At 58.8% G+C, this 18,008-nt stretch overlaps 3 protein-coding genes across 4 annotated transcripts; 1 reads left to right on the forward strand and 2 right to left on the reverse strand.

Annotated features, from left to right (window-relative positions):
- The first annotated feature begins 78 nt into the window (after positions 1-78).
- Positions 79-16,714, forward strand: NECAB3 (N-terminal EF-hand calcium binding protein 3). 2 transcript variants are annotated; one of them, XM_032350943.1, is made up of 13 exons: positions 402-663; positions 2,538-2,562; positions 3,997-4,105; positions 5,090-5,115; positions 5,326-5,423; positions 13,415-13,551; positions 13,816-13,940; positions 14,101-14,180; positions 14,285-14,338; positions 14,858-14,970; positions 15,148-15,225; positions 15,697-15,788; positions 15,878-16,714. In XM_032350943.1, the coding sequence occupies exons 1-13, from the start codon at positions 547-549 to the stop codon at positions 15,904-15,906; spliced, it is 1,083 nt and encodes a 360-aa protein (XP_032206834.1). In that variant the 5' UTR covers positions 402-546; the 3' UTR covers positions 15,907-16,714. The 2 variants fall into 2 exon arrangements, with proteins under 2 accessions (XP_032206835.1, XP_032206834.1); XM_032350944.1 differs by lacking the exon at positions 15,148-15,225 and having other exon boundaries at positions 79-663.
- On the reverse strand, positions 6,457-9,233 carry ACTL10 (actin like 10). The gene is made up of 2 exons (XM_032352440.1): positions 9,132-9,233; positions 6,457-7,939 (listed from the first exon to the last, which is right to left on the reverse strand). Exons 1-2 carry the CDS (start codon positions 9,231-9,233, stop codon positions 6,653-6,655), a joined length of 1,389 nt encoding a protein of 462 aa, XP_032208331.1. The 3' UTR covers positions 6,457-6,652.
- On the reverse strand, positions 10,381-11,789 carry C7H20orf144 (chromosome 7 C20orf144 homolog). Its single transcript, XM_032350945.1, has 2 exons — positions 11,482-11,789; positions 10,381-10,892 (listed from the first exon to the last, which is right to left on the reverse strand). Exons 1-2 carry the CDS (start codon positions 11,722-11,724, stop codon positions 10,461-10,463), a joined length of 675 nt encoding a protein of 224 aa, XP_032206836.1. The 5' UTR covers positions 11,725-11,789; the 3' UTR covers positions 10,381-10,460.
- Positions 16,715-18,008: the final 1,294 nt, after the last annotated feature.

Here is an 18,008-nt window from a genome sequence, read left to right on the forward strand (position 1 = left end):
CCCCCATTTAGCAGAAAACGATAGAGACGCCCAGAAGTGAAGTCCATTTCAGGTCTCACCCACAGGGTGTCACTCCATTGTACCGCAGTTTGCTCTGCTGACCCGACTGGCTGGGACCTGCCCTTAGTGGGCACATGGTGCGACCCCCGTCCTTCTGTTCCCGGCTGTGTAGTACTCCCAAGCCACCAGGCGCACCCATGACCAGTCCGAGCTGGGAATAACCCCTTGGGTGGTTCCGGACTCCTCAGTTGCCCACCCTCCTGGAGGCTCTGGTAACAACCGCCGAGGGGAGCGGTGTTGGGAGTTTGGGAGTTACACTACTACGTGCGGCTCTTGCCCTCCTGAAGACTGGAGTTGGCTTTCCAGTAGGGAAAGCGGGGGCGGGGGTTGGGGGGGAGGTGTGGAGCTGCGGGGGGCGGGGCCCTCGGCGTCCGCGCCGGCGCCAATGGGCGGGCGGCCCCCCAAGTCCAAGGCGGCGGCGGCGGCGGCGTCCAGAAGCCGGAGCCGCAGTCGAGCCCGATCCGGAGCCGAGTGGGTGGCGGCGCCATGGCGTGCGCGGGGCTGCTCACCGTGTGCCTGATCCGGCCGCCTGCGCCCGAGCCCCGGCGGCCCCCTGCGCCCACCGCCGCCGCCGGGCCCACCGGACACGCGCTCTTCCAGGATGTGAGTGGGGCGCGGGCCCTCCGGCCCTGGGCTTGTAATCGTCTCTGCAGCTCTGTCCCCTCTCCCCCCGTGTCTCGCTGGCTCTCGCTGTCGTCCCCCCCACCGCCCGGCTCTGCGTCTCTGTGTGCGTTTCTCTCCCTCCCTGCTGTTTGGGCCCCTTCTGTCTCTGCTTCTCGCTGTCTCTCTCTGACCCCGCTGTCTCCGTTCTTGTTGTTTCCATTGTGTCAGTTCTGTTTCTCTCCTCATCTCTCCTTGTCTCCTGGTTCAGTGTCACAGCCCCTGCTGCCCCCCACCACACACACCCAAGTCCACCCCACCCGTGTGTCTGATGCAGTGGGGACGGTCAACACTTGATCACAGGAGCAGTCCCCTCTGTGGCAACCCTGGGCTGGGCTGACCCAGGAAGGGAAGCTTGGTAGAATAAACAGCGACTTCTGACCTAGTGCTGATCCGGAGTCCCTCAGATCTGACCCCGGGGGCTGTGGGGTCCCACGGTGGGTCAGGATTTCCCACAGCGGCTTTACATCCCTCCTGTGGGTGGCCGGTGGGTCTGCAGCCCCCTGGGGGCACCAACATGGAGGAGCCCCGCCAGCCGGGGTCCCTGCTCTGAGCCCATATCCCTCTTTCACCCTGGTGCTCAGCCCCGTCGGGGCCCACTCATGCCCTGACTTTCAGAGGTCTCTGCCTGTGGGGAAGACTACTCGTGTCCCTTCCCTGCTGTCCCTAGTGACTCAGCACCATGACCACAGTCTTCCTGGGTGGAAGGGACCTGTCTGTCCCGCTTCCCAGATGGAAAAACTAAGGCCGGAGGAGTTAGGAATATGTCCACGACCACACACGGAGGCAGAGGCATGCTAGGGCGTGGCCCCAGATGTCCTCACTCCCAGTGTCGCACTCCTCCCCACCATCTCCGTCTGCCCCAGTCAGGCCACCCTGTGCTGCTGTGTGACCCTGAGCCAGTGGCAGGCTTTGTGTGAGTCAGGTTTCTGGCCGGGGGGTTAGAGTCATGCCAGTGCTTCACTGACCCAGAGAAAACAGCTGGAGAGGACTGGCATTCAGGACCTGGACTTGGCAGGGGTTCTCCATCCAGACTTTGCCCTGCCCCTTCTTGCCAGGTGTGCTAGTCTATTTGCTGGGCTGCTTTGGGTGACTTGGCGTCTCTGGTCTCTGAACATGTCTTGACTCTGCTCCCGTCTGCGTCTGTTGCCCTTCATCTCTGCTTCTCTGTAAATACAATCTGTCTACCCTTGCTTTCTGCCACTCACTCCCCCCTGCACATGTGCGTACGCACACACGCACGCCTGCACATATACGCATGTCTACCCAAGGCCTTCACACTGAGTCAGACTCCTAGGAAGCCCCAGCCCTGGAAGGGTTAGCCTCAGGCACCCACAAAGAAAGGACTAGCCACTGCCCACATATCAGGGTCTTAAACAGGCACCCAGGGAAACAGCCTTGAGTAGGCAGAGTCTGGGATGGACCGTGGCCGTGCTGCAGAGTTGCGGCGGGGGAGGTTCATATCAGGGACAAGGGCCCAGGAACTTGGCCCCTTGCAAGCTGGGACCGTGCCAAGGGGTGGTGCATCAGACAGAATCCAGCATAGACTCTAGGTGTGGGAGGTGGGGGTGCAGGAAACTCGCCTGGAGCACCCGCCATGAGGCCAGCCCCCGAAGGAGAAGTGAGCAAGTGGTGGGTCCTGCTGTGTGATCTTCCTGTGCCCCACTTGTTGAAAAACCTCCTGCAGGGCTCGTCTGGGCAAGAGGAAAGGCAAGGTGGGGGCAGCCTGGCCAGCTGGGGCTCTGATGAGTTGGGTGGGGGCCTCTCGCCTCCCAGGCAGCGCTTATAGTTCCCTTCCCTGCCCCTTTGTCCTCTAGGTTTTCCGCAGAGCAGATAAGAATGGTGAGTGTGGCTTCCCCTGGGTCCACAGCGTGGCGAGGGGTGGGAGACATCAGGGGGGCTCAGGGAAATGTGGGGCCTGGGGGAACAGTCTAGAATGGAGAACAATCTTGGGGAGACCCAAATTAGGAAAACCACTCAAGGCATCCTTCCCAGAGGGACGGCTGTTTGGAGTTGAGCTTGGCAGTGTGGAGAGGAGGGAGCGCGGTTTCGTCAGAGGCTGGAGGTGGGGGGCGTACTCTCACACACCGCCCTGGCACAGTTATGGGTAACTCTTGCGTTTGACTTCATGTTGTCCTCACAACTGCCAGCTAGCTGGGCGTTGTTCACCTCACTTCACAGACGAAGGAGCAGAAGCCCAGAGAGGTGAAGCGGGTTGCCTAAAGTCACACAGCCTTTTAAGTGGTGGGCCTTGAACCCGGGTCTGTGTGATGCTTCATCCCAGGCTCCCTGTGTCAGGGGCTTGGAAAGGTGGGGTGATGGAGAGGAGGCCCTACATCTTCAGAGGGCTCAGGAACTTTCTGTGTGACCAACCACCTGGACCCAGGGAGGGCTGGCACAGGATGGTGCTGGGTCCAGGGAATCAGGTTCCCCTGCTCTGGGTCTCGGGTTTCCTCAGACCCTTACCTGGGAAAACCTTGAAAGCTAAAACAGGAGCCCTCAAGGGAACCCGCAAGCAAGTCGCTGCCCACAGGTGGCTTGGAGCAGCCCGCTGTGCCCTGACTGGCCAGCTGAGGGTCTGAGCCGAGGCAGCCAGTCAGCCCAGCCTCAGCCTCACTTCCGTCTGGGGGCATCAGACCCTTTTGTATTTATGCCTCCTAGAGAGAGGATTACTGATCAGGACGCTTGGTCTCATTTGGCTCACAGCAATCCTTCTGGGGACGCTCAGACTGTCCCCCCACTCTGCTCCCCCAGCCCCATCTGCTTACAGACCTTACAGGCCAGATCCCAGGGTCTCTGGCCATCCCCCTGGTGCACTTAGACTGTGACTTGGCCCCTGCAGAGAGGGGCTGTGGCTTCCCTTCTAAGCTGCGGCTGCCACCGGCAGGGGCTCCTGCTCTCAGGAAGATCTCATCTGCCTCCCAGTGGCTTCTCTGTGAAGGGCGTGGGTCCAGAGCAGACTCAGCCCCGAAATCCTCCCAGTGATGTCCAGGTCCTGCCCCCATGATCTGGCTGTTCGTTTCTTCATTTGGCAAACACGTATTGAGTCCCTTTGTAATGCCACATGTGTGCTGCCCCGTCCCTTGGGTGCTTGCAGCATGGCCTCTATTGCCTTGAGTGGGCACCTCCGAGGACCTTTTTGTCTCCAACAGCCGGGTCCCCTGGCCAAGCTCAGAATTCCATTCCACCTGGCTGAGTAGTCCTTGGGCGGGGGGTCTGAATCTGGTGGCAGGGGTCAGGGATACCAGCTCTGCTCCCTGCCACCCTCCCTCCCAGATGATGGTAAGCTCTCATTTGAGGAATTCCAGAATTACTTTGCTGATGGGGTTCTCAGCCCTGGGGAGCTGCGGGAGCTGTTCAACGGCATCGACGGGCACTCCACCAAGTATGTACGAGCGGGGGTGGGTGAGCCGTGGGTAGATGTGAGGCTAGGTTATCCCAGCCCCACTGTGTCCCCTGCTGCCTTCATTCCTTATGGAGGATGGGGGGTTGCGTAGGGAGAGAGGTGCCAGGGCCCGATGCCAACTTTGCCCGCCCACTCACCCCCCTCCCTGGCTCCAGTCTTGTCCATCACACTCTTTCCAGCTGGGACCCCAAAATAGCCAGGTCTGAGTCACCACCCGTGGTTCAGCCCACAGGTGTCCCCCTGCACCCCATTCCCTCTTCCTACAGGGATCAGAGGGTGCCTGAGGCTAGCCGGGCCCTGCCAGCTTCCACCCATGGATGCAAGGGCACGAGCCTGCACTTACCTCCCCATGTTCCCCCATCTGCAGGCCTCAGCAGCAGTGGCACGCTATCCTCCCTGTGCTGCCTCACATGCAAGCACCTGGATGCACAGCTGTCCCTCCCTCTCCCCCCACATCTCCTTAGAATAAATTCTAGACTCTGGGTCAGGCTTCAAGGCTGCCACGCCCTTCCCTAGCCTGAAGCCTGAGCTGGGCCTTTTGTCTGCTACCTCCCCACCACCAGAAGCTTCAGTCAAATTCCTTGTCCTTCAAGGCCTAACTAAAGTAGCTTCCTCCTGGAAGCCCTCCCTGACCTACCAAGTATTACCCTGTTGTTTTCTCCGGACTTTCTCAGACCTGACTTCCCCATCCCAGCTCTGACCCTTCCTCTCTGGCCTGTGTCCACATTTCTCTCCCTGGGCCTGAAAGCCCCTTGGAAGCCAAGAGTGGGTCTGAGTTTTTGTCCTCAGTAGTACCCCTGCTGCCCCTCTCGGCGCACTGAGCAGCTTCACCTGCGGTAGAGGCAGAAGTCTCCTCCCCATCAGGCTGAGCTGGGCGGGCAGTGGGAGGAACGTTGGCTTCCAAGGCCCAGGTCACAGGCTTACGTCTGCGGGACTGAAGTGTACCTTCTCTTTTTCCCACAGCAATTTGGAAACAGAGAGACTGTGTGGTGAGTAGGCCCACGGGAGCTCCGGTCTCCTGGGACCCCTGGGCAGGTGGGCATGAGGAGAGGCCGCCTCCTCTCCTAATGGAACTTGATGGGCTTGGCTCAGGATACAAGGCCTGGTTGGCTGCGGAGGAATTCCAGGCTGGGTAAATGAGGTCATGGAGCAGGTGGGGGGGGTGGTCAGGAACCCTTGAGCACCTCCTCTGCCCGCAGATTATTTCTCAGAACACCTGGGGGTCTACCGGCCTGTGCTGGCTGCCCTGGAGTCGCTGAACTGTGCGGTCCTCACTGCCATGGACAGCACCAAGCTGGTGAGTGGAGGGCTTGACGCTGGAAGGCTGGGAATGAGGGCAGACATGTCTGCTGTGCTGGGCCAGTCTCCACTGTCACGGCTCTGGGCTGTGAAGCTAGAGGCTTGGGTTCAAATCGTGCCTCTCTCACTCTCTAGCTGTGTATCTGTATCTCTCCGGGCCCGAGTTCTCTCATCTGTAGATTGAGGATCATAAGAGAGCTTACCTCCATGCATTTGGTGGGACAATTAAATGAGAGGGAAGGCAGGGATTTTTGTCTTTCTCATTGTCTACTCTATTGCCAGCACCCAGAACTGTGCCTGACACACAGCAGCCACCTAATACCTAGAGCTGCTGCTGCTGTTTTGGTCATAGGCGAGACCCACCTGCTGTGGGGTATTGAGCCCAGGACCCAGCAGGGATGGGGTGGGAAGTGGGGCATGTGCGCATACGGTCACGGGCCGTGCTGGTGTAGAACCTGGGGAGGGGGGCAGGGCCTGGCCCAAGGACGTGGGTGAGACTGGCGTGTGTGCACCCAGGTGTGCATGTGTATCTGTTTGCATGTGTGGCCACATGTGCATATAAGCACTAACAGTGCTCACAGCCGGGGCTCTAGGCTCTTGGGTAGTGACTTTGAAAACACAAGCCACCCCTCCCTTTGTGTGTTTCCTTTAAGAAATGTCTCCACCCCCTTTGTCCTGTGGCTCTTAATTACAAGGCAAGGAGGGAAGATGGAGAAGATCCAGGATTGTGCCTGACCCCACTTTTTACAGAAGGGGAAACTGAGGCCCTCAATGAGTCAATGATCAGCTGAAGACAGAGCTTCCTTTTCTGGTTGCTTCCACATGGGATTTTGTCAGTTTTCAAAAGGCTTGGCATAGGATAGGAATCCAAATTATACAGGGTGAGGGGTTGACTAATAATTTCCATATCTGTGGCCTGGACACAGGTGGGAGTGTTGCCTTCCTGTTGCCATGGAAACCGGGCCCCGGGAGTAGGCACCTGGACAGGTATTCTCTGAACTGGCACTGGTTAGGGTAAACTGAAACTGCAGGTTGAAGTGAGGGTCCTAGGGGTCCGGACCACCTCCTGCTGGCTCAGTAGGGAGTAGGGGCGACCCGTCAGCACATGATGACACTGCCAGCTCCGATCACTTGAGACTTTTTATCTGGAACTCAATGCCTCTGATAGCTCAGCCCGCTAAGCCTCTGCCCCTGCTGCCCCTCATGTGACACCTCCCCTCCAGTGACTCAGTTGAACACTTCGTGCACCAGCCTGGGGCCACACTCCTGGTACATGGCCCGGGTTATCCAGCGACATTGGAAGGAGTGCAAGGAGGCTACCATGGAGCCACCTGTCCATACTGCTGTGCCACGCCCAGGCTTGGCCACCAAGCAAGGCCTCAGGGCCCCATAGCCGTGCCTCCGGCACTGGGCATCCAGCTCCATTTCCAGGCGCTCAGTGAAGCCAGGGAAAAGTGTGGAGCCACCGGCCAGCACCACAGTATCAGCCAGTCGCTTCCGTAGTGTTATGGGAACCTTCTGCAGCGCCCGGAAGACCAGTGCAGGCAGTCCTGGCCTGGCCTGGCCTAGTAGACTTGGCTGGAAAATGGGTTCTGGGCAGCGGAAGCGCTCGCTGCTGAGACAGACACGGGAACCGTTACCTAAGCAGACACTGACTGGATGCTGGCGGTCCTGGTTATGAAGGTCACCCTCAAAGTCCAGGGACACATAACAGCAGCGTTTCTTGAGCTGCGTGATGGCCTTTCGGGGCAGGGACCGCAGCTGTAGGTGGGGGCATGCTGCCTCCAGCAGGTCCCGCAAGTAGCGAGACAGGGTGCTGCCTGCCACGTCCAGCCGGAACGTGGCCTCGTGCCATGAGTGTCCTGCATAAATGGGTGTGGCGTGGCACACGCCCGCGCCTGCCTCCACGGCCAGCCCGCTGAAGGCGCCGGTGGAGCAGAGCGCCAGCAATGCTGTGCTGGCCATGTGGCACGCGGGCACTGCCAAGGCCTCGAACAGCAGCTCGGCTATCCTCTCGCGGCCCACGGGCGGCGCTGACGGCGAATCACTCACTAGCACGGGCCACTGCTCTGGGCACACCCGCAGGCCGCCCACCAGCAGGCGCTCCCACAGCCCCTCCAGCGCCTCCCAGTCCACTACCAAGCCGTGCTTGATGGGGTGCGCTCGCGTCACACCACCCATCCGCTCGCAGCCCAGCACAGCGGGCAACAAGGGCCGGTCCCAGCTGGAGCTCTTCAACACCAGGCGCGGCTGGTGCTCACCTGCGAAGCCCGCTTTGATGAAGCCTGAGCCCGGGTCTATCACCACCGCCACGCGGCCCAGCGAGGGCGGCCGGCGGACCCGCCTGCTTCCGGACGCGGATGCTACCGACGCCGCCGTGGCTTTCCGAGGCTCGGCCCCACCCTTGGCCAGAGGCCCCGCCCCTGGAGGCTCAGTCCCGCCCCCTGTCTGAGGCTCCGCCTCTGCCGGCCTCACTGGACACCGGTCTTTCAGCTCCTCGCTCCGGCCACAGGCCTAAGTTCCCACCGTTCTGGCTGCAGAAACAGGGCTCTCAGTTCCCGGCTGCAGCTTCTGGTCCTGAGCTTCCACTCTTCCGCCTAAATTGGACGTCCCTTTTCAGCTCTTGGCTCCACCCACAGGCCCAAGGCCCCGCCTCTGGTTCGAATGTCAGTCTCCGCTCTCGCCCGGCTTCGGCCCCCTTCGGACCACCTTTGCACTCCTGTGGCTCCAGGCTCCAGCTTGCACCAGACCCACCTCTCTGAGGACTCACCTCTGCTACGCGGACAGCTCACTCAGCCCTGGCAGAGGTGGATGATGAGAGGGAAACATCGAATCCTAAATAAGAAGCCACGGGGAGCCACAGAACTCTAACAGTGAAGGGGCCTTGTGTCAGTGTTCCCCGGACATATAATCCTGTCTTGGGGACCCAGGAGACCAGCCCAGTCCTTGAGCCCCAGGCGGTCTCCTGGCGCGCCTCTCTCGGCCTTAAGTCTTTCCTGGTTGTGGAGGTGGGAGGGGGTGGTCAGAGGAGGGCGGAAAAGAACTTGGACTCATTGTGACCTCAGTCCTCAGCACCTGCTGTGCTTCCCCAACCCTCCACGCATGACAACTGCCTGGACATATCCACTCTCCTGGGACAAGGCGAAGAGCAGTGATTTTGGCATTGGGGGATCTGGCCTCAGCTGCCCAGCACAACCAATCTGATGAGAAAGTTCTTAATCACAGATGTACAGTCACTCTGAGGACCTTGGTGCGCTCAGCTCTGGGGGGATCCAGGCAGCCCACAAAGGGACCCTTCCTTCAGAGGCTTCCATGTGTGGACTCTTGTGGACCCGAGTTTGTGATTCAGTTCTGATGACTCATTGTGTGCCCCTGAGCAAGTCCTCATCTCCCTCTGGGCTCAATTTATTCCACCAAATGGTAGTTCTAATTCTCCCGCAGGAAAAGGCCACATCTCTGCAGAGTCTGTTCTCTTTAGGGTCATTTTAATGGCAAGTAGAAGACCTACTCAGGAGAACTTAAGCTAAAATAGGGATTTTATTACAAGGATCCTGTATATCTTATGGGTACTGCAAAGATGAAATCAGGTTTCAGGAACAGACTGGAAGTAGGGCCTGACTGCAGAATGTGTACCGTCTCTGCATTGTTTTTTTTATTCTTAAGACTGGCTTAAGCCCATGCATGTTGATATACGAACATCTCTCACAGTTCCTGAGTTACAGTCCCAGGGAAGAGGCTGATAGGACCAGCCTGAGCCAATCATATATGGCTCAGGGTGTTTGGCCACATTGAGGAACGTGGTTACCATGATTTAACCACATGGGTGGTAGGAAAGGGTCTGTTTTAACAAGACTTTGGAGAGATGCTATGGTCATGCAACCTCCAGCCTGATGGAGGGGATAAGAAAGGGTTGTTGATTGGGTTGACACTAATGAAAGTGCATCTTCAGCAGAAGCTGGGCCTATGTCACCCCTGCTGCCTTTGCCCCCTTTGGGACCTCCTGAGGTGGTCCTGAGTGGAAGACTGGCTACAGGTTCGATAGAGCTGGGGCAGCACTCAGGTCTGGAGCTGGGTTTCGGACCCAGAAGAATGAGAACAAACAGCTGGGTGTTTCTCACAGAAAGCATGCTAGGCCTCTCCGGAGTGAATGGGGAGGTAACCTTGCATTGGAGACCACAGTGGCAATATGGCCAGAGCAGTGGTGAGGATAGGAGTCACTGAGAAGCTCTAGCAGGAGAGACTAAGGCTGTGGAGGCTGGGCCAGCATGTGACATCAGTAAGTTTGGACATTTCCCCGTGGGCCATAGAGAATCAGTGGGAGTTTATGAGGAGCGTGAACTGTGCTTCAGCTAGCTAAGTGGTTTGGAATAAGTCCCTGGCGGCAGGGTGGGCCAAGGGATGGCACAGGAAAGGCTGGGAGACAAGTGACTGAGGTGACTTGAGGGTTACTACCAAGCGAAGTGGGGCGAGATTGAGGATTAGAGGCCCACAGACCCCAGCCTCTCCTCCTGAGTGCTCTCACAGGCAGACTGTGAGTCCCAGGCCCCAGCCCTGCTGATCGTGGGGCCTTCACTGTGCTTTCCAGGATGGTGGCTGTTCGCCTGGACCCCTCCCCGTGCTTAAGAAGGACTCGTGAAGGTTGGGGATGGAGATGTTAGGCCCTCTGTGGGAATCAGGTCCTTCCTCCTAGCTTGGCCAAGCCGGGGTTTGCCCACACTCCCTCCCTTGGGCCTCAGACCTGGAAGGGTCTGACCAGGGCCTGGAGTTGGGGGAAGAGGGAAATAGCTTCCCTCCACTGTGGTTGCAGGCCCCTCCCCAGCTCCGGGTGGGTCTGACGCTTGGGTCACAAGGAGAAGGCACAGTTTGGCTCCAGGCCGTGGCCTTTGCTCAGCCATCAGTACTTCTGTTTCATCCCTGTCTCACTCTGAGCCTCAGTTTCCCAGCTCCGTGTCGCGCCACCTCGGACAGAGCTAGCTGGCGTCAGGGTTGCTATGCGCTCTTTATTGGGCCGGGGGCCGGGGGCCGGTCCGGACACTCAGGGTCGCGGGCGAGGGCAGCGGTGCCGCTTGCGCGGCTGCTCCTCGGCGTGCTTGGCCTCGCGGTCCACCTCGCTCTCGGTCAGTAGACGCGCATACAGCCGCTGCCAGCCCTGTTCCGCGTTGGCTCCGCCCCCTGATCCGGCCCCGCCCCCGGGCGCGCCCGCCGCGCAGCGCCCCTCCTCCTGCAGCCGCGCGTCCAGCAGCAGCAGCAGGACCAAGATCTTCTTCATCTCTCTCCCTCGTGCGCCCTCGCGCCGATCAACACCGTCGCCCGCTCCTCGCAGCATGGGCGCCGCCGCCGCCGCGGGGGATCCCTCCGGGGCGCCCGTCGCATCCTCGCCTGGCCGTCGAGGCCGCGCGCCCGGGCCCGCCGCCACCTCGGCTAGCTGCTGCCGCTTGTCCAAGGGGAAAAGCAGCACGATCTTGGCCTGGGGGGTGGGGTGAGAGCGTGAGGGGAAAGCGCCCACAGCTTCGGCTTGCTCAGGATCCTCACCCACCAGGTCCTGTCTCCCAGGACTCTGTTCCCTTTACGTTTCCAGGACTCCCGTCCCGGGTCTCACCCTTGTCCCATCGCCTACGACCTCCACCTTCCCTCTGGAAACCCTTACCCACCCGAGGGTGACCTCCCGAGACCTTGCACCATCGACGTTTACACTAACCCACCTCAGAAAAACAGCACGTTTTGAGGCTGGGAGCTGGAAAGAGGGCATAAGAGACACCCTGTGCCCATAGCCTCTGCAGTACCAACTAGGGCTGATGCCCCATGCCGAGCCCTCCACCCATCTGTTGGGGTTGGGAGAATCCCTTCCTGACCACCCTCCTGGACTCCCAAGTCTCCTGGTTTCTTGAATCCTTTACCGTCCCTTCTGGGCTTTTAGGATCCAGCCACACCCATGTCTATCCTCAGGAGGGGTTATCCAAGCCCTTGGACTTGTGCCCCCAAGGCCTAGACTCCCAACATTCCCACCAGTTCAAGTACCCCTGACTCCCACCTACCCCTGGCACCCTGGCACTCACACTTGGCTTCTTCTGCTTGAGGTGGCTGAAGAGCTGCTGTTTCCGCCCAGCCTTGTCCATGTCGGGCGGCCTCTCTTTACGGGCCTGCTTGGGCACTTTGGTCCTCTTGTGAGAACTGTTGTTTCCCATGGCAGGGCTGGTCACCACTGGGGGCCACAGCCCATGCTGCTTCTGCCCTGCCTTCTGGCTGGGAGGGGGACCCCGCCCATGCTCTGTTCCATGGAGACCACATTGTGACCTCATGGGTCAACCTCACCAGCTCTGGACTCTAAGCTCCTCCTCCCAGAACCCACATCTTGACTCTGTTCACTCTGTGATTTGTGGCTTTGGTTTCTCAGCTGTAAAACTGGGCTAATAATCACAAATGAGGCAATGCTTGTGAGGTGCTTGGTGTTGAGTAGAGAGGAATTTTCGTGGCCTGGGTTTGCATTCTGACTCTCCCACTATCAGTTGTCTGATGTTGGCCAATGTAATCAACTGTTCTAGGCCTTAGTCTTCTCATCTGCAAAATGGGGTCAATTATGGTTCCTGTTAAGTTACTATGAGGATTAAATGAAATTCTGCTTGGAACAGGGCCTGGAGAGAGTGGGTACTGTTATGGTAGCCGGGTTTTATGGCTGCAAGTAACAGAGACTATCAATCATCTTAAGTGCTTAAAAGGGAATTTACTGGAAGGACTTAAGGGAGCTCAGAGCATGGCTGAAGTCTACAGACCAGGCTTGGAGAGACAAGATAGAAGCCATTGGCCTAAGAGTGAGGCCTCAGCCCCCATTCTGTTCCTGCCTCCTAGCTCATAAGCCTGACCCAGCAGGGCTCATCTGATGGCTGAACTAAAGCTGGTCCTGGATAGAAGCAGCCCCCCATGGATGGTGCCTCTGGAGCCCCTCCTGGAGGGGTGGGCATGCCCCTGCCTGGCCAGACCATGTCTCCTCAGGACTCCCATCCTGGTCTGTGTCCTTTGTAGGAATTAACTCATTGAAGTTTTTCAACAGCTCAGTGAGATGGCTGTTATCAACCCTGTTTTTTAGGTGGGGAAACTGAGGAACAAGGAGGAGAAGATAGTTGGAGAGTCTCTGAGCATCCCACATGAGCAGCATAGGGCCTGGCACATGTTGGCCTTATCTTTCTTTCTTTCTTTCTTTCTTTCTTTCTTTCTTTCTTTTTTTTAAAAGTTTTATTATTTTGACAGACAGAGATCAGAAGCAGGCAGAGAGAGAGGGAGGAAGCAGGCTCCCCGCTGAGCAGAGAGCCCGATCCGGGGCTCGATCCCAGGTCCCTGAGATCATGACCAGAGCCGAAGGCAGAAGCTTAACCCACTGAGCCACCCAGGCGCCCCTGGCCTTATCTTTCTGCCCACGTCGGGAGGGGCTGAGTGGAGGCTAGTGATGTAGGAATCAGTGCTAGTGTGTGTGTGTAAGGACAGTGACCTGGCTGGTGGTCTTGTATCTGCAGCAACTAGGAAAGGTCAATGTTTGTTGCGTGGATGAGTGAATGACTACACGCATAGATTATGAGTGTTGGGCCAGCTGCTGAGTATGGGGCCACATCGCACCATCATTTCGCCTCATGTGTCAAAACTGGCCTTTGGATGCCCTGGGACCTGCCATACCCCCGACCGGCCTAGCTGTGCCTGGGGCCACACTGGCTGAAGGTGGTGGTTCCAACAGGGAAGGGGCCTATAGCCCAGAAAATGGCAGATGCTTCCCTGTAAGTTGGCCTTTCACCTCCCAGGAAGGCAGGCCAGGCCCAGCCGAGGAGGATCCAGGCCCTGTTCCCGGTCCCAGCACTGTCCTGCTTGGGGTGCTTGCTCTCTGCTCTTCATGCTGCCTCTGTTGCTTTGAAGGGCGAGGGGTAGGGGAGGAGGGCAGCGGCTCTCTGTTTAGAAATATATGCTTGAAACCAGGAAATGTAGACATGTCTCCTCTGCCCCCAGGAGTATGAGCGGGCCTCCAAGATGGACCAGTTCGTGACCCGCTTCCTCCTGCGGGAGACGGTGAGCCAGCTGCAAGCCCTGCAGAGCTCGCTAGAAGGGGCGTCAGACACCCTGGAGGCCCAGGCCCGGGGCCCACGGTATGTGAGGTGCCCTGCTGTTCATTGTGACCCGTTCCAGAGCCCTTGGCTTCCATCACATTCCATAGCTCTAGGATCCCAGAGCCCACATTCTCGTGCTTGGGCAGGGAGGCCGAGAAGGCGTGAGAAGGGGTGGCTGGCTTTGAGGCTGGGTCTCAATGTCCAGGAAGCCTGTTTTGCCCCACCCAGGCTTAGCCCTGTTCTGGGGCTCCAGTCCTTCGCCTGTGGGTCTGGGAGCAGCGGGTCGACCTTCCACTTCCCTAGGTCAGACGAACACAGCGTGGAGGTGCAGAGCAGGTCCCATGGCAGCCGGCGGGCAGGACGCAGGGCCCTGCGGAGTGTTGGGCGGTCACCCACCTGGTCTCCCAGCTCCTCCTCCTCGGACACAGGTGGGCCTGCAGCAGGGTGGGAGGCCTGGCTGAGGAGGGTCCAGGGTGGACGCAGTGCCCATTCCTCCACTGCCCCTTGGTTCATCCTGAGAGGTTTCCCCACGTGCGGGACCCCGTGCCGGACTTCCCCGCCATGGGTACCCCCTACCCCGCCCCCCAGGGCAGAGCTCAGAAGCCGAGATGCAGTGGCGGCTCCAAGTCAACCGTCTCCAGGAGCTCATAGACCAGCTCGAGTGTAAGGTGAGCGATCACAAGGCCGGTGCCCCAAGGGGGAGGACCTTCCTGGAATCCATCTGAGCCAGGCACACGCCGGGAACCCTGCCCACACTCTGTCCCCCTCACAGGCCCCCAGGCTAGAACCTCTGCATGAAGAAGAGCCTACCCAGGGGCCTGAATCGGTGAGTCCAGGAAAGAGACAGGCAACTGGGTGCTGTGCCAGGAGGAGGTGCTCATTAAGTGAGGGGGTTGTGGGGCCTGCTGCCCGCTTGGCCTCTGTGTTATGCAGACGCCCTTTCCCCAGGTTTGACCCAGCCCTCGTCCCCCAAGCCTGGGAGGCAGGTGCTGGCTTTGGGCCCTTGCTGTATGACCCTGTAGAAATCATGGTCCCTCTCTGGGCATTAGTTTCCTTCATCTGCATTCCTGAAAGCTGGGTCTGGGCAGTGTGGATGGGGTTGAAGGGGGAAATGGTGGCATATTGCAGGAGAGAGAGAGAGACAGTCGCTGGATCGAGGCAGTGACCCTGGCCATGGGAGGATGGAGTCAGGGATGTCAGCAGCTGGGCTGGGCAGGAGTTAGACTGCACGGCAGGCCGGGGCTAGTGCAAGTCAGGAAGGACAAAGGGTCCTCCTGAAGACCACATCCAGTCTCTCGCCCGTGCACTGCCTTACTCTGGCTAACCAGGTAGCCTCTCTTGCCAGCACATCCTCGTGGCCCAGAGGCAGGTGCAGGTGGCAGAGGAAGCCCTGCAGGATTTCCACCGTGCCCTGTGCTGCTATGTGGACTTCACAGGGGCCCAGAGCCATTGCCTGCAGTGAGTCCCCAGCTGGCTAGTGGGCTGGCCAAGGCCCGGGGTGGGGGGAGGGCGGTAAACAGGGCCAAGTGCCGGGGGCTGGGCATCCTGGGCCATGGCTCTCATTAGGCACTGGGGCTGGGTGGGCAGTGGTGGTGGTAGTCTGGGCCTGGCCTGGCCATCTCTTTGGCCCCACAGTGTGTCTGCCCAGAAGATGCTGGACAATGCCTCTTTCACCCTATATGAGTTCTGGCAGGATGAGGCCTCCTGGAGAAGGTATGGTGTCTGAAAGTCATCATTTATTGAGCATGAGCCTGGGTTCAAATCATCTGCTATTATGCCCTGGCTGTGTGACTTCGGGAGGGTTCCTTATCTCCTCTGAGCCCAAGCAGTGTCCTGTCCAGAATGGGAGTGGTAAGAGGTCCACCCTCCCATGAGCCAGATGAGACGGCGGATGAAGAGCTGAACAGGCTGTCAGGGGCATGGCAGACAGCAGGCGCCCAGGGAACTGCGCCACACTCTAGGCCAGGCCCCCAGGTGTTGCTTAACATAACCCTCCCAGTGTCCTACAGTAGGCACTGCTGTCCCCACTTCACTGAGGAAACCGTGGCTCAGAGCCAGTGTGAGGCAGGACTGGGATCTGAATCCAGACAGCAGGACCAGTGGGAGTGGGGAGCTCTCAGCCAGGTGGTCTTGCTCTTTGGGGGGACCAGCTCCAGCCTCAGGTCCCTTCGTGACCCTCCCCAGGCACCAGCATTCTGCCTGTAGTAAGGCCTTCCAGCGCATCCTCATTGACCACCTTCGGGCTCCGGACACTCTCACCACTGTGTTCTTCCCAGGTATGCTATGGCCCCCCAACTCTCCCTACAGCCCTGTGCAGTGGCAGTGGGCCCCTGGTGGCCTCTGACCCTCAACCTCTGACCCCTAGCCTCCTGGTGGATTATGAATAATAACTGAGACTGACCTGCATAAGCCAAGGCCCTGGGGCCCCACCTGCCTCATCCTGGAACTTCTGGACTGGTCAACTCAGCACCGAGACCAAGGACGCGGCCACTCTTAGAGCTGGGGATGGGCCCTCAGAGGCGTACCCCCAGACCCAGCTGGTGGAGAGTCTCTCAGCCCAGGGATCAGGGACTAGGCTGCTTGCTTTCTGTTTATTTAATCAGTGTATTTTATTGTTTGTAGCTTTGGCCTCTGAGGCACTCTGGCCTCTGCCTGGCTCAGGAGGCTTGGATTCTGGTTCCCTCTGTCCCAGCCTTGTGTGACACAGAGCAGGTCGCTTCCCTCTCAGGGTGGGCCTTGGGCTGTCTGGCTGCCTAGTGGGTCCCCTGCTTTCTTCCTGCTGTCTTGGGGCCAGGCTTCTGCTCTTCCTCAACCAGCAGCAGAACCAGGGCTGATGCTCAGGGACACCACCCCCCCCACCAAACCTCGAGCCCTGAGGCTGGGCTGGATCCGTCTGCATTGTGGGGTAAGGACCTGGGTGTCCCCATCACCCTCCCGGGCTGGCAGGCTCCCAACTCTTCCAGCATCCTCTGCTGAACCAGAGCCCTCTGCAGGATCCTGGGTTGGTTTGCATGTCATCTGCATATCATTTGCATGCTCATGCCCACCCATACTCAGGGCACTATGGGAAGTCCCAAGGTGACCTTGCCAAGTAGCAATAATTTGGGCCCAGTGTCACCTGTTCCCCCACCACCCCAAGATACCTCTGAATTCCAGTCCAGGACCCCAGCCCAGAGGCAATAAAGGAAGTGGTCACCTCTGGCGTTGCGTCCTCTCTCTCCGTCAGCAAGAAGGCCAGGCTCTGGGGTTGGTTTGTATCTCAGTCACTCAGGGCAGGTAATCTTTCTTTCTTCCCATTTTGGTCTCCTGCGCCTACAGATGGTGGGAACTTCCTCACAGCTGACCTGTTTCCTGTACTCAAGGCCACAAACCGTGGTTCTGGGGTCTTGCCTGGGAAAGGAATCGAACTGGGTCAGGTCTCTGCTCTCAGCTCCCTGAAAGCTGGCTGGCTCTTCTAGCTTCATCCTCCTTGCCAACAAGCTGTGACCTGGAGTTGGGGGCACAGAGCCTATTCAGGGTTCTGGATAGTGTGGCTGGATGCCTCTGATCCTGTCCCCTGACAAAACCTGCCTTCCCCAGTCCCTTGCAGACCGGCTTTGTCACCATTTGTCACCACCAATGGGTGACAGAACAAGGTGCGGAATGGCCAGTGTTGCACATCCAGGCACTGGGGGGCCCTACTTTGAGCCATCTGGAGGGAAGGAATTGGGGGACATGGAGAGAGAGGAATGACCTACGTGGCTCTAACGGGGAGGCACATGGTACCACAAGGACACAGGATGGCCTCTGTCCTGGTCTGGAAGGTTGGGAGTTTTTAAGGCAGGAAAACACACCCTCAGCTTCTGAAGGGGAGGAAAGCTTGCCTTGTGGAACTGAAGGGAGCCTAGCAGTGGGCTGGGGCGAGGCCGGGGAGGCAGCAGGGCCTTGAAGGTGCTTCATCCTGAGGAGGCTATGATGGGTTTTAAGCCAGGAGTGACCAGCCAGTGGGCTAAGTGACAGTTCACCAACGTTCCTGAATGCCCTGCTGGTGCCAAGATGACGACCCAGATGGTACCAGCTCAGGGTGGACGTCCTGGTCTGGGACTCTGGGCAGGGTCCTCTCTGTGGTTTCTCCCTAGTGACCCCCACCAGAGTTCAGACTTGGGGAGGAGGTCACAGAGCTGCTCCCAGTGGCCTGGCCACCGGCCAGGCAATCAGCACAGGGCTCCCTGGTGACTTGCTGGCTAGCACGGTGCGGGGCTGTCTTCCTGCCACCCCTCTCCCCAGGGTGCTGGTAGCTGCCACACAGCTCTGGGCAGCAGCAAGGGGAGTTCAGTGTCCTGGTTAGAGACCAAGCCCTTCCAGGAGAAAATAATCCTGCTTTCTGTCCTAGGTTCTGATTGCTTCTGTTTCCTCCATAAAGTGACAGCAAACCCTCAAAACTAAAAAATTTCCCATTGGTGTCTTGAGCAAAGATGCCGAAATACCCAAGCTGACACCTCATAAGGGAGAGCCTC

Source organism: Mustela erminea, chromosome 7 (genome assembly GCF_009829155.1).
Source record: "Mustela erminea isolate mMusErm1 chromosome 7, mMusErm1.Pri, whole genome shotgun sequence".
NCBI lineage: Eukaryota > Metazoa > Chordata > Mammalia > Carnivora > Mustelidae > Mustela > Mustela erminea.